The 26712-nt window shown below is 52.1% G+C and overlaps 1 protein-coding gene across 6 annotated transcripts in view; it reads right to left on the reverse strand.

Annotated features, from left to right (window-relative positions):
* Positions 1-26712, reverse strand: part of SIK3 (SIK family kinase 3) — a 68348-nt gene that overhangs the window by 19068 nt on the left and 22568 nt on the right. For 4 of the 6 annotated variants that reach the window (XM_084301603.1, XM_084301601.1, XM_084301600.1 and 1 more), the window contains exons 2-12: positions 18775-18891; positions 16310-16373; positions 10482-10643; positions 4962-5086; positions 4460-4583; positions 2843-2961; positions 2382-2492; positions 2080-2223; positions 1734-1814; positions 1508-1617; positions 417-570 (exon numbers count right to left, since the gene is read on the reverse strand). In XM_084301603.1, coding sequence (XP_084157729.1) covers positions 417-570; positions 1508-1617; positions 1734-1814; positions 2080-2223; positions 2382-2492; positions 2843-2961; positions 4460-4583; positions 4962-5086; positions 10482-10643; positions 16310-16373; positions 18775-18816 — 1236 coding nt within the window. In that variant the 5' untranslated portion in view covers positions 18817-18891. The remainder of the gene's footprint in view (positions 1-416; positions 571-1507; positions 1618-1733; positions 1815-2079; positions 2224-2381; positions 2493-2842; positions 2962-4459; positions 4584-4961; positions 5087-10481; positions 10644-16309; positions 16374-18774; positions 18892-26712) is intronic. The other 2 variants (XM_084301604.1, XM_084301602.1) reach the window with 1 other exon arrangement.

Raw genomic sequence — 26712 nt, forward strand, 5'->3', positions numbered from 1 at the left:
TTAGCACGAGAGGAGAAAAGTCTTCTGGGCTTCAGGAGAAAGGAGAAATCGTCACCAGCATCTCCAAGCTGAAGTGGGGCCGCGAGAAGCAGTGTCAGTGGAGAAGCAGGGGGTAATTCCCTGCTTCCCAGCACTCTTCTTTATTACCAGGCAGGCTGCCACCTGCAGCTCCAAAGCCAGGGAGCAGCCCCATCTCTCTCCAGCCCATTCAATTTCACATTCCTGTCTCCTTTCATTCCTAGTTTAAGTAACTGACCAGAATCATACCTCAAGCGGCAGCAAGAGTGCAATTCGTGAAGCTTACGGAGTCCAAGGAATTGGCAGATAGAGTGAGAAAGCAAGGGTGAGCACAAATCACAACCAGACTGAGCTGGTGCAGCACAGACTGCAGCAGGGAGCACACGTGGGGGCAGTACCTTGTACTCCAGCTGACCCGTGGGCTGCAGGTTCTGCCTGGGCAGCACGTTGTGCATGAAGTTCACGTTCGGGGTCACCTGCAGGAACGGAGCCTGCGGAGTGACACGAGGGAAGCCAGGCAGGAGCTTCTGCAGATCTTCCATGACTTCCGTCCTGTGCAATCACATTCACAGACAGGTGACTTAGCAATGATGTAAAGGGAACACCAATGGGCTCAGCGTGCTGAGCTTCCCCTCACAAAAAAAGCTTTTTACTTCACTGGAAAGTGGTCACAGAAAGTGGCCAGGCCACTTCTCAGTTTTCATTTATCCCTTTTTTTTTCCTCCCCCCTCCAGGTTGAGCTTTTTCCAGCACTTGCTCTTTGTATTAACCTTGAAAGCACTTATCACAAAGACTTCAGCTAGGATGTGGCAGCAGTGCAGCTTAGGTGAAAAAATGGCTTGCACAACAGTCAACACAGCTATAAGCTCACACAGAGCTAATCAGCAAGAAGGGAAGAATCTCATCCTCAGCTCAAATGCTAACCAAGTTGTTCAATGGGACCAGGATATTTTTAATGTTTCATGCACTCAAAAAGACGCTATTGCTGAAGAGACACCTTGAATTTCTTTCCCCATCTATCAAAAACTGAGTTTGCAGGAATAACTCCAAACCTCTCACAGCAGGAGCAGAGAACCAAAGGTTTGATACCAGCTGCCAGACAGATCCACGCGTTCATCACCACCTGGTCTGGCTAGAGTGAAGCTGAGGTCTGGGACCCAAGGGCATATTGTGAAGCGTGTCTCTCAGCCTGGTAACTGGAGACCATTGCCAACCTAGAAGGTATCAACTCTTCTAATGCAACAGAGCCTAAAAGATCCCTGAAGGCAGTAACCTCTGATCTGCCAGCGTAACACACAAACAAATCTGTGACTTCTCAGAAGGACCCACCTCACATTCTAGGAGTAAACCCTTACTACAGGGCACTCACTGTTAATAAGAGATCACAGAAACCTATAAATATATAGCCCCAAAGTCTGGCTAAGAAAGGGTTTACAAGTAGGAAGAATGCCCTAAATCCTCCATCCAGGAGGTAGAGGCCAGTACTAACCGTGGGTCAGCTACTCCAACCGTGTGCCTTCTCATCGAGAGGTACCGGACCAGAGCTTCAGGTGATGGCTCTTCGCCTTCATCGCTGTCCAAGTTCATTGTCCCGTCAGTCTGGGCAGAAAAAATATTGGAGATGTTGAAACATAACGTGAAGGTCATTCAATCAAAAGGCTTCAGTGCAAGCCTGGGAAAAGAACTTGCAGGGGTCACCAAGGGGAGCACCTCACCTCCACGATTTGGTTTTCAGGGTTGATGAGCTGGACTTGTGGCACATTGATGCTCATGGTATTGCCTGCCTGCTCTGTCTGCTGGGCAGAGGGATCAAGATCAGAAGTCATGAAGCTAGCATCTCTTACAACCCCTTTACAAACACCACTAGATTAACACCAAAGAACAGACCTAACCACTTGGGAACAGGGAGATTAAGGCACCCTGAGAATACAAAAAGATCTCAGACAAGGAAGATTTTGAGACTTGTCAGAACGAGGATGCTTACAAGGAAGTTCAAGTTCAGCAGGTAGGATTTAGAAGACTGGCCTAGGCCTGGAAGAACGTTATACAAGCAGGACCTACCTGGATGTTAGCAGAGGTGGGGAAGGTCATGGTCCGTGGTATACTTGGAGACGGCGCGATGCGCAGGTTCTTGTGTCTCTTCAGGCGGTCGCACAGCAAGCTGTAGATTGCACTGTAGTGATCGTAAGCATCAGCTCTTAAGGACTAAAAGAAAAGGAGAAAGGGGTCAGTCGCTTTCTGCCAAGCACTAAAATAAGCTACATGCTGCGCTGAAGTTGCTCAGTTACCAGACGTGGTAAACAACACAGACATTTGCTCTCCGACCAGAAGAGGCAGCACAGAACTACCAGCTGTGGTGTTACCTGAACTGTGCGCTCCTTGTCCAGCCCCATTTCTGCCATCGCCAGCAGCACATCCTCGTTCAGCGGCTCCATCTGCCTCTCAGTCTTCAGGTGCTGACACTCTGCTATCAGCTGCAAGAGCACAGACGCAGCCCTCAGTGCTTACGTTCCCAAAGGCACAGGGATGAGTCATAATGCTCCACAGCACCGATTCACCAGGCTCCGGCTGCGAGCTGGCGTGAGCTCTGAAGGCTGACGGCACAGTAATTCAAAGGGGGGAGAAAATATAACAGCGCACAGAGCTGAAGGCCGATGTGGAAAGCAAGGCAAGGGGGACACAAAGTAGGAAGGCGGCACGCCGGCACTTGGAACGAGAGTTCCCAAGCAGCTGAAGCCAACTCTGTGGCACTACTTGCCCAGAGCCTGTTTGCAGTGCTACGTGCACTGAGCAAACCCCATTCCAGATCACTTCAGCTTCTCACCCTGTCAAACTCTGCATCAGCCTCTCCAAGCTTCATCCACTTGTGTTTGCAGATCTGCTCCATTGAGAGCCGCTTACTTGGGTCCAAGACCAGCATGTGGCGGATCAGATGTTCACATTCTGCAAGAGAACAGAGCTGTGAGTAACTCACAGCGAGGGGCACAACTTCCGCAGGCGACAGCCTTGTGCTGCTAGGGCAAAAGGAAAAAAAAGGCCAAGTTTGTCTTTCAAAAGCACAAGCTTTTCTGCAGGAAGTCATACACAACACAAATACTGCTTCTCCTCCTGCACTTCACGCCCGTGCCTGCTGCAGACATTTGATGCTACCTGCAGGAAACCGCAGGGCCAAGGACCACGGCCCCTTCCAGACAGAACCAAAGGCTGAAGCTCAAAGTTAATGGGGCTCCATTTGACACTGAATACCCACAGCCCTCTGGCTAAGCACTGCTCTAAATCAGGTGGCACGAGGGTGAAAGCCTCTCTCAAGATGCTTCAACAGCTGCTGCCAGCCAACACAGGAGCATCTCCCCTTCTCAAGCTCCCAAGGGCACCAGTGGCACTGGCTGCCAGCACTACCACAGCTCCTACGGGGGAGAACATCCTCAGTCAAGGAACATTTTCAGTGGCTGTACGGTCTTCCAAAACCAATCTGAAACTCTCTTTGGAGAAAAGCTTTCCTGCCAATACAGCTGTAAATCAGTATGCCCCTCTCACACTTCCAAAATCTCAGGCAGGATTTCCCCAGGCTAGGGAGGAGGCTGGCCAGGCCACGGTGCCCTTGTGCTGTTTGCCAGCGCCCCTAGGTGGCACGCTGTCACCCTGTCCCTGCCCGCCTCGCTGGCATGGCCAGGGGACCCAACTGGCTCTTTGGGGTTGGAGAACAAAGCAGAGCAGCCACGGCTCAGGCTGCCAGCACAGTGCTCCTAGGGCTTACTGCAGGCACGCCTCTCCCAGAACCGTGTGGGGCACCACCACTCGAGCCAAGCTCGGAGCACCAAGTGTGATGAGAGGTTCAGCTTGGAGCCAGAAAAGCAAGCCTTTTTAACCCCCATTGAATTTTCCACTCAAAGGTACCATAAAATACGAGCTGCTCTTAAGCAAAGCTGGTTTTACCCGAGAATTAATCACACTTTTCACAAACAAGATTTATTACTTAAGTAATCCAGAACGCTTTTGCACAAACAGGACGTGGACATTCACTTGCGGTGGGGCTATTGCTGGAAATTAATGTGCCATAATGCTGTAAAAAGCCTCTTGTCTACAGCAGATCGAGTGAAAGCCTCCATATTCCTACATCACCAGTCCATTTTTAGCTTTCACACTTCCCAGAATTTAGTAAGTGTATCTTTGCTAACATTTTGCTATAGTTTGCAATTATGTATACAAGAAAGCCGATTATTTTTAGGTAAGAATATTTGGGTTTCTAAATTCTAGATTCAGAACTCATTTTAGCTCCTGTTACAAACTGCTCTCCAGCAGATAAGGCTCCTGCCATACCACTCCCCCCACACACAAATCAGTTTATTGAAATTTAAGCATTTCAAGGGGTCTGTGGGCAGAGATGTGCCCAGAGCCCTGCTCGGCGCTGCCGGCAGGCTGTGCAGTGTGTGTGCCTCACCTGTGGACATGAAAAATGGAATGCGAAACTTCCCGCTCAGCACCCTGGCGCGCAGATTCTGCAGCGTGCTCCCGTCGAAGGGCAGAGCGCCGCAGACCAGCACGTACAGCACCACGCCGAGACTCTGCAGCCAAAACCAAGGTCACGTCAGCAACGGAGGGAGAGACCGAGAGAGGTTGTGGTTAACAGCGGTTAACGTTGTTTAAATAAAACAGAAAACAAGAAGGAGCAAATCCTTGCAAAGGACCTCGTGGCATCTCAGTCCCAGGCCAGCCTCATTTCTCCTTCAAGCTTAATCCAGACTTTCTTCCAAGCCTCAGAAGCCAATGGCTAAACCAGCTGGCAGCCCAAACCTGCCCAAGGTGGCCCCGCACCATCACGGCGCCTGCGTGCCCGGATCCACGCAGCGTCAGCAGGCTGAGCACCGCTGCGGTGGCAAGAATCAAAGCCAAAGAGAGCAAAACCAAAATCAAAGTAAAAGAGAAAGAGGCTCGCTGCATACCCAAATGTCAACCTTGGGCCCATCGTACTCCTTTCCTTCAAAGAGCTCTGGAGCGGCATAGGGAGGGCTCCCACACCAGGTTTTAAGCAGCTGGCCAGGTGTGAAGATGTTGCTGAATCCAAAATCTGAAAGAATAATGAGAACTGGTTAGTGGAGTGTGACCCACCTCAACTGTCACCAACAAATGGTACTGAAGTAATTCGCTGTGCCTGGTGAAGTCGCACACAATTTCACAAGGGGTAGCTGATATTCAGACCCCAGAAGGGTAAGAGTGCACAAGAGGCACCTGGAACGGCGTCCAAGTTTCTTTCCTCCACACGGAGAGGATGCACAACCACATATCAACAGCTGCTCCTCCACTTCTTACAACAACTCGCCCCATTTAAACAACCTGCTGCAAAATACCCCAGCTCGGGGCTGCTCCACACCCTCTAACTACACTACTTGGCTTACGAGAACACAGATCTGACGCTTGCTCTCCACGTTTCAGACACGTGATTTCTGTGCTGGAGTCAATAAATAGCAATCCGACCAGCCAGGGTCGCTCTAAGTCGGGTGAAGGGTTTGGAATGAGGTTTCCAACTTATATTCGAGGGACCACACACAATCTTTGTGTTAATTTCCAACCTCCAGCTCTCTGATGACAAGTTTCACAACTTCAGAAGCAGGGCAGCTGCCAGCAAAGACAGAACGCACAGAAAGAGGAAAAAGCACGTGCCATTTTTTAAATTTATTTTCCAGAAATACGTGAACTGAAATCTTCAGTTGTGGTAGGCATCTCTACAAAGCCAGTCAAATCCTTCACCCACAGCAAAGAATAAATCCTGAAGGAGAAGTTAAAAGAAAGGTCTTAACTTCGTGGGCAGTCAACCATCAGCTTACGTGGGCACTAATGGCATTCCCTGCTAATTAACCCGCCGCCCCTGGATACAGCTGAGACCTGCACTGGAAAGAGGAAAGGAACAGATGTCTGGATGTAAGAGAAGTGAGCTTTTGCTTATAAAATAAAAGGATTTTGACTCATTTGAACAACAGCAAACCCAGAGAAAGATAGAGGGTTCCAGGTCCCATGACAGGGTGTCCTTGGGAGCAGTTCCTATCAGGAGCAAACGGCTTTGCCTATTTTTCTGCTAGACTTGTGCCAGCAGGAAGGTGAGTGACACTGATGCACGTGGACAGGGACCCCCAGCCACAAGGACATTGTTCACAGCAGCCAGAAATACTCAGTTTGCAAATTCAAACCCATTAAACCAAAAAACTTCATGGCAAAAATACTGTGGCTGCAGGAAGTAAAACTTTGAGGACGAGCTTCGTTATAATTTTAACTCCATCACTGTCCCCAACTGCAGCACATCTGGGGGAACGGGAGCTGCCCCTGCCCACCTGCCACTGGAGCACGAGATCCCAAAGCTCTCCAGGAGAATTCGACTGAAAATGCAGATTTTAATACATGCATGCAAATGGCAAAAATTATTTGACATGCAAAACACAAGTTTTTTCCCCTTATTTTGTGAAAGAAATATACATTCATCTCGAACGTCCATCTTAGCTTTATCTGCCTATTTCTCCTTGCAGTCTGTCCGTGCTTCAGGAGCCGAGGAGCTCAGCACGCATCCTGCAGCCACCAGCGAAGGTTTGGTTCCCTACACCACGTAAAACTGCAAGTTTGACCTGGAAGGTTTGCAGTTACCCTGCTGAAAGGGAACCGGGCGTCAGCTTTAGGACAGAACCCCCCAACCCTCAGCAGCAGTGCCCGGAGCTTCCCCCCAGCTCCCGAGCCAGCAAACCCAGCTGGCTTCCCACCAAGCCCCCGAGCAGCCACTCCTGTGCACAACCTCTGCTGCCTCGCAGGATTTCCGTGACCTGATTTCGGGGGACTGTGCTCTTCTCCTTCAAAGAGCTGCAGCACTCAGCCAAGCACCTCGGCGCAGCTCGCCCAGCCGTGTGCGCTGCCTTTTGGGAACCACCTGCATTGCTGAAGCAGCAAACACGGCACGTTGCCTTCCCAAGCCCGTGGCTGTACAGAAATGGGAAGGGGTCTGGCAGGCCTGCAGCTCGTCGGAGCTGCCCGCATGCTGCCCAGGGATGGGACGGGATGGGCAGGGACTCGGTGTTTTGCTGCTCGAGAATTTAGAGATGGGAACTGCACAGATGCAAGCTTGAAAAGCTCCCCTTGCCCACCAAGTCTACGGGGGGATTTGAAACTCCAAAGCAACAGAAAAAAAACAAACAACACACAAAAAAAAACTAAAGCAAAAAAAAAAACAAACAACCCACGGTTGAAATACGTTTTCTTAAATACTATGACAACTCATCCCAGCCCAAGGAAGGCCACGTAAATTCACCAGGGAGCAACCAGGTCCCATCCCACAAACAGATGCAAAGGGAAAGGGGAGTTTTTGAAGGACAAACTAAAACCGTGATGCCACCATATAGGGAAAATACCTGAAAACCCTCTGTCTGCACTACGAAGAAGTGGGTCCAGTCAGCCAGTCCCTCATTCTTCGCTAGAGCAGAGCTTCAGGGAGCAGACATGAGACTGTGCAACGGGGACTTCTACCCTCCGAAGGCGAAGGAGCGAGCAGGCTCTTGCAAATGAATGCAAAGCAATGCATAGATGGGATTCCTGCCTGAAATCGTATCCCAGGAAGGCCTGCGTGTGTAGCAATAATCCCAGCTCCTGGCTGAACCCTCGGACTGGGAGCACGAGCGAGCACGGTGCCAGCAGCCACTGAGTCAGGCTGCGAGAAGGTACGCGGGGAAAAGGCATCCGGGGGAAAAATGGGAGCAGGGGAACAGCACTCACACCTGACTGCTCAGGGGAAAATGGTATGGTTATGGTCAACAGAAAAAGCACGCTTGTAGTTAGCACCAAGTGGAAATAGCAGCACTAATCCACTTCTAATTGCAAGTGTTAATTACTGAACTCACAGCAAGTAATGCAAAGCTGCAGCTGCAGGTCAGGAAGACCGACAGAAGAGCTGGAAGATCTGCGCTGGTGGCGAGCTGAAAGGTAAAACTCCAACAGCTGCTGGAATTGTGTGGATTGCTCAAGATTTTACACCTCCGTATCAGAACCACATGGCCCGGGTCCCACAGCTGTGCTCTGGGTGTTGGAGGTGACACGCTGGCTCCCTGCAGGCTCCCTGCATTCCTGCTACTCGACAGCAAAGAAGCGACCAGGATTTGCCAGATGGAGCCTTCAGAAGGCAGGCTCGGGGCTCAGCTGATGGAAGCTAGGGACGTACTGAGAGCATTAGGGAGGAGGTTGGAGTGAGGCAGTGTAACAGGCTCGGCAGCGAAGGTTCTGCTGCTCCTTCGCCCAGTCTGACAGGGCTTGGTGCACGCCTGCAGTGCTTATCCTGGGAGGTCCAGAGTGAAAGCCATCAGTTGCTATTGCTTCTTTTTTTTTTTTTCTTCTCCTGAAACAATGGCAGAACTGGTGTCAAGTTGTAATTGATGAGTTATAGGGACCCAACTTAATACTCGGAAAATCCTATACCATAAATCAGCTTTTCCAGGCTACTTTTCAAATCACTGCTACAGCCTCCTGCCAAGCAAAACACCACCATCTCCAGGGTGGGAAATACCTTCTGGAGACTGTGCTGGGAACAGCCTTGGAAGGAAAATAGTTTCCACCTCCCCTAGATAAAGCCTCCACAAGCTGCAGACATTCGGTGAGCTTGTCAGCGTGCTCATGGGGACGTTTCTTTAAGAAACCCAGCTGCACCCCGGTTTCTTCCTGGGTTAGTTTTCAAGTTTTTCTTCTCTCCGCTTTGCTGGGACCCCTCTCTCCACACACACAGCTTCGATTGTACCCCTCGAACATGTGATGGCCTCACATTGCCAGTGCATCTGCCTGCACAGAACAGATACCAGCAAGTGCTGCCCAAAAAGTCTTCCAGTGCAACCTCTCTGGTAGGAGCCCTGCCTCTGCCTGTGGCTCCCAGCAGGCAATATCCAACGTAGGAAATGAGTCTTGCTGCCCAGCAAATCCAAGCCATTTTCTGCACGCTGTCAGTGTGTTTCTCTTCAGTGACTGTACACAGCACAGCCCTGGGAAGTGCTCTCTCAGGCTGTCAGCCGGCCAAGGAAGGCACTCGCAGTGCAAGGCAGCACAGATTTTGCTTAAAACATAGGGAACATCAGAAAACCACTCCAGCACTTAACAGCGACGTGCCTCTTGCTCAGCTTCTGCTCCCAGAAGAGCGAAGCACAGGTTAGCAACTTGCACTGAAACAAAGCAGGACGGGGCTATCAAGTGGGCACAGGAAGGTTCATAGAAATCCTTCGCTCCTTTCCCTTCCCTCCCATTCTTTCCTCACAAAGCGAGGATGAAAATAAACACAAAATAAGGTAATAAAGGAAAATCATGAGACGTACTACTGTGTGTGTGCTCCATACCACGATTTAAGTTTCCATAAGCTAAAATCTGAGGTTCAAAAAGGAAGATGAGGAACCTCCTAGATATAAACAAGACTTTTCAGGAAAATAAATACGTGCATCTTGGGATATGAGCTCCTAAAGAGTTTAAGTGAACGCGTCGGTACTAACATTGCTCTCAGACTGAAGAGTTGTGCAGCAAGTTAGTCTCAGGCACTTTTTTGATTCCCGTTACAAACCCTTGTAAAAGCTGACAAGCTCTCCGGGGAAGGCTGTTAAGACGGGGAGGAGATAAAGTGCTTTCCAAAAAACACTCTGCTATGCATTAGGCTCTAACAGAATTAAATGGTAGGTATTGGCTGTTCCAGAGCAAAAGCCCATGAAATGAGGTGGCCAGGGCAGTATTAAATCCTCTTGTTTCAATCAGTTAGTGCATAATCCAACAAAGCTAAATCAAGTCTGGGTACACCACAGAGCTCAGCAGCCCAGGCTCGTTCCTCATGTACAAGAGGAACACAGACAGGTGGAGGTGGTCGGTCAGCAAAACACCAGGAACAGACTGAAAGGGCCTGGTTTTGTTTGTTTTTTTTTTACTAACTTCAGCCTCTGCCCCTGCGATGAATAGAACACCGAAAGCACTGGGGCTCTTCTCTTGCCCTGGCAGAGCGAGATAGTGCAATTATTCCAAGACTGCTTTTCCTCCTTCACTTCTACCCCCAAAATTGTCGTCTGTAGTTTTCCCTTCTCTTTCTCTCACCTGGTCTGACCCGCTTCGAAGAAATCCTGAAGTGGCAGCAGGACTCAGAACAAGGCTCATTTCTTTACCATGTGCCTTGCCCGTGACGCAGTGTATCGGGACCCTGCAATATCTATAGCTGCATATTTGCCTACGAAGCCAAACCAGTGCTGTTTTTTTTTTTTTCCTTGATTTTATTTTGCACTACTTGAAGGGAGATATAAATCTCCTGGCTACAACCTGCCAGTTTCAGCTCTGGGCAGCAGGCCACACCGAAATCCAAAGCTTCCTTTAGCTGCACTGCGTTTCCTCCTTTCTGAATACCTGGAAGCAGCCAATGCCTACATTTATTAACTTCTGAAAGCAGCTGCCTTCCTCCCACACCGCCAGCCTTAGCTCACCTGCTATTTTGATGTTAAGGTTAGCATCCAGAAGGAGGTTTTCTGCCTTGAGATCTCTGTGAACGATATTACGACAGTGGCAGAAGTTGACAGCGGCCACGATTTGTTTGAACTTTCTCCGGGCTTCCTTCTCCGCCATGCGTCCGTGTGCCACCAGGTGATCTGCGGGGGACAGAGCGAAGGACAGCGGTTAGTCACACCCCGCGGGGGGCACCAAGGGCAAAACCCAGCCTAAATACCCCTCGCACACACAGGCTCCCATTATTTCGCTGCAGCTCAGTCCCCAAGCAGCTTTAGGAGCTTTTTAACATTTTATTTCTGCAATGCAACACAGAAAAGTGTCTCAAAATATCTGCAAGTATGCCCAGTTTCTGGGTATTTCCTACTGTTTCGGTGCAAAAATGTATTTGTAATAGTCAACAGGCTTTAGGATAAAACTGGAGCTTACTTCTGTAAGGAAATCTGAGTGCTCTGAAGTATTCTGCTCTCACTCCAAGGCAGGGCCTGTGGCCAGAGAGGCTTCCTTCAGAAGCTACCATTGCAAACAGGGACAGAAGGAGTCTCAGCTGACCCAGAGATCACGCAGGGAGGTATCCAACAGCAAGCAGACTTCAATCAATGCACTTACAACATGAAAGCAGCAGGCTTGCAACAGCCACTCATCATCTGCCCGGTCAGTTAGGTAACCAGGGAGGAGCCAGGCAGTAAAACAAGGCAGAGAAAGGAAGCGAAAACACCTCGAGCCTCATCACAAGAGGCAAGCAAACGCTACCAGAAGTGTAAAAGCCGAAGGAATTGGCAGTTAGTTAGGAAAAAATTATTGCCCTTCCTTAATATCTCTCTACCCTGTAAGCAAATCTGGGTAAGACTGTTATGGTGTGGTAGAAGATACGCTCGGCACAGTGGTTGTGAGTTCATGAAGTTGAAGTCAAGGCTACAAAAGGAACAGGAGAAACCCGTGAAGTGCTCTGGAGCCCGCAGCAACCACACACCCCGGCCCCACGTGGGACCAGGAGCTGGAGAAACTCGGGAAGAGCTTCCCCAAGCCAGGCCACAGCCACTGACCCAGGGCAACGATGCTCCCGGAGCAAACTGAAGACAGAACGCAAGGAATGGATGCCCAGCATTATCTCCTGCCCTCCGCAAGGGAGCATAACTCCTCAGAGAGGTCACTGCTGACCTCAGACACCTTCCAGCCAGGGACAGGCTGGAGGGAGCCGTTTCACCCCACAAACTCCATTTAAACTGGAGGGCTCGATGAAGATACCTGCTCTTGAAAAGAATACAAATAAATCACTTCTGAAGGTTTCTCATCGGGTGGCTGTATTCTTCCCAGCCACCCGTTAATTAAAATACCTGCGACATAATTGACTTGCAGTAAATACTAATTACCGAGACATGAAAGCAGGTCTGCCTGCTTCTGACTGAACAGCAACCTGCTCCTCCACGTCTCACCACGCAGTTGTGCAACACAGCAAGGGTGTTTGGCAAAAACTTGCCAATTACCTTTTGTTCACTGGATCAACTTACTCCACGAGCAAATCTGAACCAGGCTGGGGAAGGGCGCCCAACACCAATTCCAGTGTAGCCCTTAGTAAGTTCTGCTATTACTAGCAAGTGAATTATCTCATCCTGTCCCGAATTATCTCATCCCATCCTGAATCATCTCACCCAGTCCCACTGCGTTTCACTGAGCCCTTCCCAGGGCCATCCACCTCTCCCTCAGAAGGGCCCGCTCCAACGCGAGCATCGCTGCTGGTGAGCAGAGAGCAGCTCCTGCACGAGCCGAGGTCATTCACGTTTTGAATGCTCTCGAATCTGGGAACGCAGCCTGCGGACGCAGCAAGCGCTCTTAAACCAAGTGCAAAGTTCCAATCTCTCAACGTTTCTGAAAACATTTAGAGAGTTCCTCCTGCAGGCAAGAAATCAAATCCGGCTCCTGCAGCAGGCACGTTTCCACGAGGCTCTCAGAAGCTTCTTTTACCCAGCCCAGGCTCAAACACACACTGAAAACACTCCAGAAGCACAGAAGGACACAAACTGGGTCACTCGGACACACTGCACAGCCCAGAAAGGGATGGGGCCGCTCGGTCCCACGGCCTTCAGGCACACGCTCGGGCAGAAAATGCTGCTTCCCCTTCTGGTGGTGGTGCTCAGGCTGCAAAAAAACTTCCAGGTTAGTCGTGAAATGGCACATTTCTCGAGGAGATGGGGAGCGAAGGCCCGTCCCCGCGCCCCACACGTAGGCGCAGCGCTTGGAGCAGGCTGACATTTCTGCACGAGCTCCAGAGGAAGGATAGGAACAATGAAGCTACAGAATGCTCCACATACCACCCAGGGCAACTGTATGCCAAAATTAACTGTTGCGAGCTTAGTCTGCAGAAACCTCTCCTGAAGAGAGGCTCCAGCGATGGCCCAGCTGGGCTGCCAGCACGCCGACCCCCAGCACGCCGCCTCCAGAAGTGCAGATTCTTGCTGCTGGGTCCTGTGCGCACCAAATGCTTCTGCCATCGCGCTCTTCTGGATCTGAGAGTGCACCGAGTTGTTCCTCGGAGTGCTTTCCATAGAATAAGCAACAAATTATTTCATTTCACATCCCTTAAAATCAGCGGTTGTTCTCCTGGCTCACATGAAGAGCCTGATACTACCCTGCATTAAAAGAAAAGTTAAAGGCGATGGTGCAGAAGGCATGCTTTTGGACTAAGAGACAGGGCTGGGACACAAATTCCACTTCCAACCCCTAGACAGACTCCCTGCGCTTTTAGTTGCTTACTGTCTGGAAAGCAAACGCCGCCTAGGCTTTGTGTCTCCTGTGGGGTGGATTAGGTCGAATTTGCAGAGTGATTGGTGACCTTGCCATCTCAGAAGCAGTCCGACCTTCCCACGACGGCGCTGTTTTGTTTGGTGTCTGCCCAGGTCACAAAAAAGCTTCTGCCAAGCTGTCGGGAGGACACAGGGAGGCAGATGCAGCCTCCCCATTGCAGCGCCCACCAAGCCCAGCGCCCTTCTGCTGAGCAGCCACACAGCCCCGCTTTGGTCTGCAAGTTATTTGGGACTGCAGATTATTTACAGTATTCGTAGTAAGCAGCTAAAAACTAAACACACTTTCAGGCTGTTGTTTGACCTCCACTAAGAAGGACACTCGAGAGATGTGGCACAAAGAGCATCCTCTGTTTAGGACGAGACATTTATTTGTTCGTGGTGCCAAATCCCCAGCCCGGCCACACGCAAAACATGCACAGGGACAGAAATAACAGTTTACATTTTGCTGCTTAAGTCCCTGGCGAAAACAAGTCTTCTCCCTGATCCCCGTGCCCTGCGATGCAAGCAGTGAGTTATGAAAACGTTTCCAGTACCAGACGAATCAAAGCCACGGCGCAGCCTGGCCACCGAAGGAGCCACCGGCCGCGCCACGGCATTCCTCCTACTGGAAATTCAGCTGGAGGACACGTGAAGCTCTCTCAGGTGCTCACCGAGGAAACCTGCAAAGCTCAGACCGACGAGGGACCCGAAAGGCAAGCGGCCAGCCCCAGCAGCCAGTTAGAGGCACCGCCGTCCCTTCAGCTACAAATTCCATCCCGTGCTACTGCCTAGGTGACATTTACAGCTGCGAGGGACAGCTTAAGCCTTCCACAGGCTCTTAAAGCCTCAAAGGGAAATAACTTAGCTTTGCCTCAAAGAAACGTGCAGCTCCCAGCGCTGTAATGGTGCAATTCGGGTTAGACGAGGCGCTCAGCCCTACAGCCAGCGTGCAACACGCACAAAGCTGTGGCCAGCGCGCCCCTCACGCACAGCACGCCCCTCCTGCAGCTCAGCACCCGTGCAGACATTGAAAGACAACCAAGAAAGAGATGAACGACTGAGCACAAGAACGTTTAATACAGAGGACCACCCCGTGGCCAGAAATAGCAGTAGATAACACAAGGAAAATCGAAGTTTTTTCTCATGTGCCCTTGCCCCGGTGCAAGTTTTGGATGCTCCAGGAGGGTGCGGGGGACGTTGTTCGGGTTTGTTGGCCACACAGGGAGGAGCTGAGCTTGGGAGCTGTTCAGGCTGTGCACACAGTGCCTCTCCAAGCCTGCCTGAGATGCTGACTGGAGTTAGAAGTCACTGTACCATGGAGTAAAACCCTCTCCCTCGCCAAAAGGCACCACTTGGCCCTGCACTGGTGACTGCTCTGCACGCCCGCCCAGCGATTCCCAGCCAGCCTCCCAGACAAGGCCCAGGTACTGAGGAGAAGAAACACAAGCAAAACGTTATCCTCAGCAAGCAGCAAGCCCCAGCATCCATCCAGCAGGCAACACCAGAGCAGAGCACGAGCGGGTCCGAGGCCAGCCCGCAGCGCGATCTCTGCCGACACCACGAGGACGCGAGGTCCTTCTGTGCTGGGGGTGCCAGCAACGGCAAGGAAACATTTCCAAAATGGGTTGCTGCTTCCTCCCAGCAAATTGCTTCCTCTGCTAGAACAAAGTATTAATGGCTACTCAGGAAACCCTGATTACAAAAAGCTGAAACTTGGGTTTTCCTCTCGCTGCTCTGAGGGCTCGCCAGGCCTCGCGCAGCACCTGAAATGCAAAAAGTACCCGGGGAGGACACAGCCTTCCAGCCACGGACCTGAAAAACATCACAACTACGGAGTAACTGGCAGTGTGTGAGCTACCTGCTCCCTGCTCTGAGCGAGGATAAGATGCTGGGCAGTAAAATGGAAATTAGCCATTCTAATGAGCTGAATTTACTACGGCATAAAAGATTTCAGAAAGCAATTAGATTTTCACTTCAAATCATGTAGAGGGCTATTTTTGTAACCAAGAGAACTCATTCCAAGTTTGTATATGAGCTTGCACATAGTTCTGGATTTATAAAAAGATGAATTGTCTCTGCCAAATTCAACAAAAGAGGGAGAAAAAGTAAAAAGGAATTCATGCTTTTCTGCAGCGATCCGCACACAAGTGAAGTCTCATAACCACCAGCAGTGTCTAATAAACATTCAAATGACTTTACTGCAATTATGGCTTGCTGCACAACATAAGATGAGTTTCACAAGCCCTCGGAATTGCTCAGCATCCAGCACCAAGATTAATGGTTGAGTAAACAACTGGAAAACTCAGCTGGATTAAGTCAGTTTTGTTGTTTTAACCAGGCAATCCACAATTCCCAAGCATCGGCCACTGCTCGCTTCTTCCTTCAGCTGGCCCCTTCCCGAAGCAGCAGCTGAGCAGCACGGGCGATGCTGAGAAGGAAGCACAACGACCATCTCCAAAGGTACCACAGAGCTGCCCTTAGCCTCGTGCAGTGGCGCTGCACAGACTCTGCTTTTCCTTTAAGGACTAGCTTCTGTGGTCAGAAAGCTCAGCCAAAACCTCGTTAGCAGACAATGGAGTTTAAAATGGATGTGACCAATATATGCTAAGATAACATCAGATTGACAAAAGGAAAATACACGGGTTTGAGAATGAAATAGTACAGAACTGCAGGACGGCCTTTTTTTTGAAAGCGAACGCACGCCAGCATTCGAGCTGTAGCCGAGAAGTTTCAGAGGACTTGCTGTGAAGCAAAGCGCTCAGCATCACGTTTTCTAAAATTTAATCCCAAAGTCAGCATAAAAGAGGAGCAGCACCACCTGTCAATGAAACCCGAAGAAGAAACGGAGGTTATGGGAGTTATTTTTCCATCAGGTATCATTTATTTCTTTACCCCTCTTGTCAATGGAAAGTTCTCAGCCTGAAGGGCATCTCTCAACTGAAACAAGAGAGCGTGGCAGCTATTTTCAGTTTACTGTAGGTAACCAAGTACATTATCTGATTGAAGAATGCAATAAATGTACTTACCAAATATTTCCCCTCCGCTAGCGTACTCCGTCACTAGATAAATCATCCTCTCCGTCTCCATAACCTGGACACAAGGACAGAAAAGTGACAGATAAGGAGACTGCTCCTTTTCGCGCGAGGCAAACTAATGGAATTTTTTTATTCTTCCTTCCAGACGGGCAGGGAGAACAGGGAGGAGGAGGGAGCGAAGGGCTCGGAGGAGACCTGGTGAGGGCACTGGGGGCAGAGCCAAGCTGGAGAGAAACTGGAGAGAGCCAAGGGCTGAGCTTCAGAAGGGACCACCTAAGTGATGAGCCCCACAGCCCTGCCACGTGCCAAGGAGAGGAGGAGAGGCACCGGGCAGACAGAGGAACAGAGAAGGGCAGCAGGGCCCAGCTCAGGGCTCGAGGGCATCCAGTAGCTGGTGAGCGCAGCCCTGCCAGTGCTCGGGGCACCTGCAGCCCAGAAGGACCCCAGGGGTCCAAAATGATCCCTATCAGCACCTGGAACTGGGAAAAAAAACACACTGCAGGGCACTATGTGCTAGACAAAAAGCAGCACGTAATGCCCATCATCAGCCACTGGGCCCTACGCTCCAAGGGTGGCTCCGAGGGCTGCTCTGTGAGCGGATTACAAGATCTGCCTGCGGGCAAGCACATGCTGGCAGCGTTTTTCGAAGCTTTGTGTTGTTTATTTAACGAGCTTCACAGCTTTGTCAGGGGGAAAACATCACATTGCATCACTACCAGGGCCTTGAGCCTCCGGTAGGGGCACAACAGGTGAATGCTGTTTGCACAAGCAGGAAAACATTGGGGTTTGTTTGGGCTTTTGTCAGGGCGCGTTTCAAAGACAAGTGAAAGTTTGCCTTTTAGCTGGGACGGGCAATTATCTCAACAGAGAGACAAGAATCTCTTATGACCATTATTTCCTTTTTCTCCTTTTTCACTTACACTTTTCAAGTGCTGTAAGTTCAAGGAAACATGGTTTTTAAACTCGGATTCCTGATGAAAAACTGGGACAGGCTTTGAATTCCCAACTCCAGGTTTCAGGAGTTTTTATTTAAAAAACAAAGTGCCAGAGAAAGTACCCTTAAAGAGCACCCAAATGAAATCTGATGCACAGCAGGGACTCTCTTTCAACTTAGCAAAGCCAAGCCACTTCTGTCACTTGTTCGGTATCATATCAAAAGCTTTAGATAGAACAAAAGAGATTGCAATGTTGTTATTTGTTATTTTTTGAAAAAAAAAGCATGAAGGAAGCAGTTTGCAAAGAAGCATTCCCTAAGTACCTTAAAATGTCGGAATTCTGGAGTAGGCATCTCACTTTTGGCTGTTTGGCCAGAACAGGTAAACATTAACCTCTCCCACGTCAACTCCACTTTAACTCTTTGTAGTCAAAATAACTGCTTACGTCTATCAAGCCCAGATCAGGAGCAGCCTGGTCTTGAACCAACAAGAGCTGATTCTAGGAAATGGCAGCTTCTATTGTGGGTTATTTAACTTCTCCCTTCACATGCACACGTCAGGATCACATTGCAGAAGGAAATAACCCCAGCATCTTTCCCCCTGAATTTCCAGTTTTCACATTCCAGTTCCGTGCCTGCGAGCCCTCTGGCAGCTGTGTTGCTGCGTTGAGCGGGGTGGCAGTCCTGCAGGCACCAGGCAGGGCCCTGGGAAGGAGCCTTTGTCCCACAGCTTCCAGAAATGGGATCATAAACAGAGGGAAACTGGTAGAGCTCTCAAGCACCCGTTGGTTGTCAGTCACCATGTGAGCCCTTGAATCAGGAAGGTTCAGGGAGGGAATCTTTCATCAGCAGCTTCCAAAGCAGCATTTAGCGTTTCACCAAGGTCTTGGTCTCCTCTATTTCTTTGCCCCCATCACTCTGCTCGCCTCCGGCTTGTTGCAGCTTCCTTGCTGCTCTATTTGCCCACGCAATCAGAGGGGCACCACCAAAAACGTGCGTAAGGAGCACCATGCGTGGATTCTGCTGCTGTTGTTTGCAGAGTGAAAGCGCCAAACAAGTGAAAAGTCTGCAAACAACTTCAAAAAAATCAACAACAGCAGCGGCACCATTGCTATTGACCACCTTCCAAGAGAGCCCAGAACAGCCCAGCAAGTCCTCAGAACCAGAGGGCAGCTGCGCAGGGAGCGAGGGCAAGGGAGCAGCACGCTTTCGGTCGGGCAGGCGGATGGACTCCCTCTCTCCCTTAAATCGAGCAGGGGAGCCCACATCCGGTTTCAACTGGGAAACTGGAAAGCACACAATAGCCATAAACAAATGGCAGGGGGCCAGCCCACAGCGGAAGTGTGATCTCCCAAAAGAGAGAAGGATTAGCCACGCTTTTAGCCTGCCCCCCTCTAATCGAAGCACTTTGAGACCTTGAAAACAAAGGACTTGAGGGCTGGAGGGGCAGTTCTACAGAACAGTGCTGCATGGAGCACAGCTGCAGGGCACAGGGATGGAAAAGCCACCAGAAAGCTCCTACCTGATATAACCTGATGATATGTGGGTGGCAAAGCATCTTCATGATCTGAACCTCTCTGAAGATCTTCTTCAGATTCTCTTCATCCAGCTGCGTCTTATCAATTATCTTGATAGCAACCTAGCAGAAAGGAAAAAGAGAACCAGGTTATTTACCCAGTCACTTATTTAGAAAAGCATTCTTAAAAACAAATAGTGCATGTAAGAGCTGCCTGTGCTAAACTCTGACCAGGGCATGTAGTCCGTGCCCCAGAGAGCCTGGGATCTCCGAGCAGCCTACCCAGTCCAGACAGCCTGCCATAAATTGGGCAGGAAGAAGCTTTGTTTCCTAATTGTCAGCGTGTTTTCTCTGCAGTGGGCACCTCATTAAGGCAGCAGTGCTGCAGCAGGCTGCGGGACATTTAAGCTGTTGCCCATTACCGCAGCACAGCCTGCTCAGAGGCGCCCAATGCCGTGCTGAAAAGCAAATTATTTCTAAACTCGTGGATATATTGCAAGCAAGTCCAAGCATTTGTTCAGTTTATTCGAGTCCCCTCGATCGTGCCAGCTCAGCCTTGCCACAGCCGTGTTAACTTACCACTTGAAGCTGTGCCCCAGCAGCCTGAGAGCTGCAATTCCTCGGCACAGGGAAGGGGCACGGAGCAGCTGGGAGCTTGCCAGCGAGCCTCACAGTGCAGGAATGGCTTCCAGTGGCTGAGGTTTGGAGGCAAGTGGAACTGGGAACCAGACCTCACAACCCCAGGAGCCCCTCGAGCAAAGGGCAGAAGGAATCTGCCCAAAGCTGTGGAGGTGGGGACGGGAGGCACCGAAGGCTGGGAAGGGGCAAAGGCAGCAGAGCGCAGCCTCTGGCACCAGCCACGCCGTGCCTCGCTGTGACAGGGCTGAGAAACAGCAGCACGGCAGGCATCGAGCAATCCTATTTATTTGCACAATGTTAAAGCAGAAGTGCTCTCTAACACTACGCTGAGATCAGTTAAACAAGCCTAAGTGCTTCCAGTCGGCTGCTCTCCCGGACGTCCCAGCCCCGGCCAATTCCTCCCTTGCCTCGGCTGGAGGCTCCCCGCTGCTCACGGGCACCCCGGGGCCCTAGAAATAAGTGAGGGGTCGCCCAAGAGCAGAGGAATCTCTTCCAGGAGGCCTGGCGGAGGGGCGAGGAGAGGCAGCTCCAGCCTGTGGGACATCCCCGGCAGGAGGCTGCTCCCAGCGGCAGGGGAAGCCCTGGGAGCCAACTGGTGCCGCAGAGCCTGGGCCGCCGCGGGCAGGCTGCTCTCAGCAAACATTTGCACTGCTGCTTCTCAAAGCACGTGTCAGCCTTGGATGAAATCCCTTCCTCCCCACCAGCCGACGTCAGTGCAAGACGGGAGCCGTGGCACGCCGGCCTCGCTCCAGCTCCGTGGGCTGCGTTAGCAGCCAGCAGCAAGCTTCCTCGTTGGGAGGCCGGGCTTCACCTGGGAGAAGAGCCACTCCTCCACCTTCCCCTGCTTGCTTTCCCGAAGTGATTTACACAGCTCCTGTCAAGGAAGGCTGCAGGATCATGCAAAGGCCTGGGGAAGGGCATGCAAAGCAGCGCTGCGGGGAGGAACGCTGCCGAGGCACAGCCCCGAGCTCAGAGCCCGGCTGCAGAGAGGCCTGGCTCTAATGGCTCTAACACACACAGACGGCGGCTGGGGATGAGGACCAGGGCTTGGGCCAGGGGCACGCCGTGCACGAGGTGTGCCTGGAGCACGTGCTCAGTGCTGGGAAGGAGGGGAGGCTGCCAAACCCCAGCCGGTGCCCGACGGGCGGTGCAGCGCGCGCTGCTGCTCCCTGCGCAGGGGCGGAGAGGAGATCCAGGAGCTTCCAGCCTTGATTCCAGCAGCAGGAACGTCCCCGTCTGCAGGCACTGACACACTCACAGGCTGTGACACCGGGCCAGCCTGCAGGAGCGGCACCACACGCGCCTGGAGCCTGCCCAGAGCCCCAGGCACAGCCCTGCCCTTCGGCAGCACCGCGGGCGCTGGTGGCAGGGGAAAGCCCGGGCACCAAGGGATGAGCTTGGGGGCCCAGGAGTGCAGCACCAAGGCCCTGCAGCCCCAGGATGATGGCAGGGGCCGGGTGAAGGAGCCCCACGCACATCCTCGGGCCAGCTGGTGTCAGCCCTGCAGGCAGCCAGCAGAGCCTGGGACATTTCTCTGCCACAAAGCCCAAGAGCAAAGCCAAAGGGCGCTCTGAGAGGCAGGGCACTGCGGGGAGGGGGAAATCTGTTCCCTTAAAGGTCCTGAAAAACCTGAATCACGTGAAAATTAAATGTTTTATAACATTTTTTTTGCCAGGAGGGTAACTGCCCTGCACACAAGCAGAAGGCAGCAGGATCCCGGAGAGGCGCTAGGTGCCGGTGGCCGTTTCTTCCCCTTGAAACGCTCGGAGCAGGGGAATAATTCGGCCTCGAAGTCACGGAGTGTGCTCACCCCAGCACGGACAGAAGCTGTACGGCTGCCAGCTCTGGCATTAGGAGGAGCTGGCAGGAGCAGGGCGAGAGCCAAGACCCAAGGTGAGACGGCGAAGCCGGCCCCCACAGCACAGCCCTGCCGAGGCGGCGTTCAAGGACAAGGCTCACGCCACGGCTGGAAAGCTGCAGGGAGCCGGAGGGCTCGGAAAACACTCGCTGCACGCTCCTCACCGAGCACTTCCCCCGTCCGAGCGGGCTTTTGTAAAGCTTAAAGCAGTAATGTGAAAAGAAACAAAAGTGAGAGCTTCCTCAAAGAGCGAAGCCAAGATGTCTGCCCAGAGACGTGAGTCATTCTCAGGCACAAATATTTAGCTGAAAATCCTCAGGTCCGGAGCGCTCCCAAGTTCCTTACTCATTTCCCCGCTGCGTATTTGCTCGAAGGGAATCTCATTCCCCAGCCTCGTTGTGTGACTCGAGTTGACACTTCTGGCCAGGCTCAAGGAATGCGGAGCATTCGACGGAACGTAACGCTGTCAGTGAGTCCAGGCAAAGCAGAAGAACCGAATTTCTCTGCTTTTCTTCCCAAAAACGCAGGGCGCAGAGATGCGTGCTGCCATCCTGCACAGCAGCCTGCCACGCGTGGCACCTGGTGTGGGTGCTGTCTTCAGCCTCCACCCCCACGAGGCACAAAACGCCCGCGTCCATGGCACAGGAACACAGGCACCAGCCCGAAGATGCCCCCTGACAAAGGCTCCGACTTTGGGATCAAATAGGCAGCCCTCGAGCAAACCCAAATCCAGCCTCAGGAGCCGTAAGGAGAGCGCTGGCGGTTCTGGAGGAGGCCCTTGGAGATGAGCTCCTCCAGTGCAGGTGCCTCCAGCAATGGAGAGAATGTAAAAGGTAAAAGTCTCCTGAAGGAGCCCGGGGAAACCACCTCGCGCTCCGGTTTCAGGAAATTCAGAGCTTCCTCACGAGGGTGGAAGTAGGAAATCCCCTCGGAGCGCCCCGCGGCAGGCAGAGCGCGGGGAGTTTCAGTGCTGGGGGCTCACCGGAGCAGCTCCCGTGGGTTTGTTGCAGAGGTTCTGGAGCGCCTTTTTTCCAGGGGGAAGGAGTGGCTTCAAGGCTTTCCAAAACAGACCGAGTCGGTTTCTCCATTTCTGCATCTCCCAGCTGGCTCGTGTTCCCGCTCCCTTGAAAGATGATTCAGGATTTCACCACGAGAAGCCTGCCTTCGGCGCTCCGCTCGCTCCAGCCAGCCTGGCTTCGTGAAAACCCGGCTGTGGGGACACAGCCGCAGTGAATCCTGCTCTGAGCGAGGGCTTTCCTGCTGCTGGGAAAACAAACCCCGTCTGAACGCACCCTACAAGGAAGAGCTCTCCTTGCAGGGGAGGCCAGTGGGATCCCGGCTGGCAGCACGTGAAGGTTTTTGTGCTCTCACGGAGCACCCAGAAACAACCCTGAGTGCACTGCCTCACCCTGGCAAGCACCACGTGGAGTAGAGAGGGGAGAGAGCAAGACTAAACATCATTAAAGAAAGTACAAGTTAGGCTGCAATTAAAAGTGAAAGAAAACCATAATCTAATTTCTTAGACAATGAAGAACTATAAAAAAACAGCCTGAAAAAATTAACTATTCTTTTATCAAAAGTTAATGAAGCTTACAGGCAGCAGGACCTACGCCAAGTCTGGAGCATACATGCTGCTACCAATTAACAAAATGTTCCCTCCATTTCTAAACATTTCATTTTTTTTTTCTTCTTGGATCCAATTAAAACTTACGCTCGTAGTTTGAAGAAAAGTTAAGTTCCTAACGACAGCAGTTTGTAAAAAGGAGGTGAATGCTTCGAGGTGACTGCAAGCCCGCGGGGAGGTCTCGCCCGTCGGAGCCTGAAGGCTCGGCCTGGCCAGCCCGTTCCCAGCCTTCTCCTTTCCTGGTGCACTCGTGCTGGACGCTGCTCGGTGTTTTTTGGATTCCCGAGCTGTGCTAGGTGTGTGCGTGCCAGGTAAAAGCCTGGTGAAAAGCCGTGGGAGTTTCAATCAGCAGGGACACGACGGCGGGCAGCTCAGAACAGGAGAGGCGCTGGAGCTCTGGGAGCCCCGAAGCACACGTCGGTATCACCAACATCACCTGCACGGCTCCCTGCTTCCCACGGGAACTCAGGAGGGACAGAAACTGCATCTCAAACCCAAACTGCAAGCTGCTTCACTGCACCCCAAAACACTCACAGACGTTCACTCCTGGGTGTCCCCCGTGAGCTCCAGCAACCTCTTCTGCTCCAGGCTCCTGTCGTTCTCCGCATCCCAGCAAAAAGTTAGCCTTAAACAGACTTGAGAAGTTGGGAAGACGAAAAGTGACACACAGACTCCAAACCTGGGCCCTGTTCTGGGTGACTTCATCACGCCGAGAGCCCAGGGCAGCCCAGGAGCCTGCTGCTGCTCCTCTGACACAGCCCAGGCCAACGGCACGCGCCTGGTGCGCGGGGAGCGAGCAGGGCACAGCGAGTGTCAGCGTCTGAACAGATGCCCAAGTCCTGGCACAGGAAATAATGCCTGCTCGGAGGAACGCACATTCATACAGACATCCTGTTTATTAGCGAAGTGTGGCTAATGTTCATACACACTTCCTTGAATCAATCCTGTCCTGCCAGCAGGGAAGATAAATTCGGGCTGGCGCTGGAGGACACAGCAGCAGCGGCAGGCCAGGCGGGGTGCCCCAGCACACAGCCAGCAGGAGGAAGAGCTGGGGCAGGCTGCGAGCCCACGGCAGCACCTCCCCAGGTGGCACGAGTCCTCTGCTGCAGTCAGAGTACGACAGAAACACAACTGAAGAGGCCCAGCACTGCGTGGAGCACCTACTGGGAATGAACACAACTTACTGGAGAGTGTAAGAGGGAAAACAGATAGGAAATAGTGGTCTGTGTGCACTGGAAGGAAGCCCTGAAAGAAGAGGACATTTCCTTGTTCTTCAGTGTAGTGACCAAAGGAAAAAGGTCGAGGCTGCAGCTGGACCTAACTCACCTTGCCTGCATCGGGGACTGTTCCAGAGAGAAACCACCTCTTCTAGCTCAGTTCAGTTGTTTCTATGCTGGCCTGAGTTAAAACTCAGGAAAAACCACGTGCTCATTGCATACGGTGACCTTGTGATCAATCTAACCAGTAACAGTTATAAAAGAATATTTATGCTGCTAATTGTTCCCATAAGTCAGCAATCGATCACCTCTGGGTAACGAGCCAACAGATGGCACTGACAAATTGACTGCATTGAAAAAAAAAATATAAAGCTTTTTTTTTTTTTTTTTTTTTTTTTTTTAGGAAAAACATTTCCTAGAATTGTTCAGAGGAGTCCTGTTCCAAATTCCTCCTGGAAAGCCCTCAGACGTTCCCTAGATGTGCTGGGGAACGTGCACCGCCCACGTGGCTTGGTTCCTCTCTCACAGCCGGCCCTTCGTGGCACAGCGCACAGCAGGCAAAGCTGCCACCGAGCTGGGGCTGTGGGCTACCAAACGGGCTCACGGGAGGTGCAAGAAAAGCCTGGGTGCTGCAGGACAGCAGCAGGCTCAGCAGGGCAGGCAGCCCAGGGCACGGCTCTTGCTGTGATGCCCAATTCCTGGTGCCAGCCCACAGCACCTCCCCAGGGCACTGCTGGCCTCCGAGGAGCTCTGCAGACCCGGTAAGGCAGCAGGCACACACACAGAGCAAAAGGCATGCTGGCTGCCTGTAAAAGCCCTTCACCAGCACGTGGATGCAAAGCTGTATCCAACAGAAGAACTCCGGGCTACCGCAGGTGACGTCCAGGTGAGGAGCAGGCTGTCATCACAAGTCTGCTTCTATGGGGTCACTCGAAGCGATCTCTGGATATGCAAATAGGTCATTTGGGGCATTTTAGTCATAAGAAAGCATCCAAAAAGAAAGAAAGATGCACGTCTAACTGCCAGTCTATGCAGCTTGACCCTAGCATGCTGGTGACCAAAGCACCAGAAGTTTCTCTTGACAGGCTCAGAGGCAAGAGGCGCCCACAGCTCGCAGTTAGCACCCAGCAGAACCAACCTCGTGGCGATGCTGCAGATAAAATGAGGCCATTTTGCAGCAAAACCGGTGGCTTTTGGAGGTGGCATAAACACAAACACTGGCAACTGAAAGCAGGAAGCTGTGGACCGAAATGCGCACCGAGAAGTTGCATTTGCTCAGGAAGGAAGCTATCACCTTGTCCACATCCCTCGTCAGCATCAATGCTGCCAGTTGTCTGCGCAAGGTGAAGAAAACACCGATGGTGTTCTGCAAAAAGCCACCGTGCCCAAAGCCTCCAGGTCTGCTGCGCCCTTAATGCCCTGCTTGTGTGAACGCTGCGCTCTGCTGCGACCTCTCCGTGTCCCGGGGGAGCAGGGCCGGGATGCCAATGCCCAGCACAAAACCAACATTCACGCCGACAGCTCGGTCCGGGAGCTGGGGACAGAACTGGGGACACCAGTAAGAAGAACGACCCGTCCCAGCACACGCAGATGTTCTGCAAACCCCAAGTGCTGCAGTTCCAAGCCCTGCAGCCCGTAACAGCAACCTTTCCAGATTTTTTCCCCCCTCCAAGCCCTGGGCAGATGCTCGATGTCCTGTCCCCAAACACCACTGCCCTCTCTTCCTCAGCTGCAGGAGAGGGCCACGCTTGGTTGGCACTCTTTGGTACAGGAGAGGAAAATCCCCACCTCCAAGGCTCACCTGGCGCCTGTGCCAGCGATCTGTGTTTGGCTCGGAAGCCCTTGGAGCTGCTCTGGTGCTTAACAGATGGCAGGCAGAACTTCGCCCAGGCAAAGCCAGGAATTAGAGCTGGTACGGGAAATTTCTTTTTTCTCCGAGCTGAGGAAGAAAACAAACCCTCCGCCCACCACCGCCAGCCCACACCCAAGGCCGGTATTACTACACGTGGGCACGTCCACGCGTCCAGCCGCAGGTGGCGGGCCTGGAAAACTCAACGCCTGCTTCCAGGGCTTTGCTCTGCTGCCTTGCTGGACTGTAAATGCTGGTTCTTGGACATTCTGCCTTAAAGCTTAGGCACAAGGAACCAGGGCTCAGGTAAGAGCTACGTGAAGGCCCCCTGCCCACCCCTCCTTACCCCTGCTGCTGCCTGGGGATGCCTGAGCTAACAGGAGCCTTCTGCAGGAGGCGAGATCCCCAAAGCAGGGCACTCTGTAATCAGTTTGCAGAGATGAAGCTGCAAACGAGGCCGCTATCTGGCCAAATCTAACCTAGGCTGCAGGTGCAGAATGCAGCCAGGCAGGCGATGGGCTTGCTGGAGAGGGGAGGGAGCCCTGAGCCACGCACAGCGCCAGGGCTCAGCCCTGACAGTCTGCAGAGCCACCTCTGCGGCTTCCACGCAAATTAAAAGCAATCTTGGCACTTCGTGCGCAGCCTGCACTTGTTAATTAGAACCAGTTTTTGCCTGAGCTTGGTTAAAGCCAGCGCAGAACCTGATGGAGGTATGCTCCCACTGATTTCAACCGGTTAACCTGTCGGACGCAGGGTG

Source organism: Netta rufina (assembly GCF_964035555.1).
Source record: "Netta rufina genome assembly, chromosome: 25".
Taxonomy (NCBI): Eukaryota; Metazoa; Chordata; class Aves; order Anseriformes; family Anatidae; genus Netta; species Netta rufina.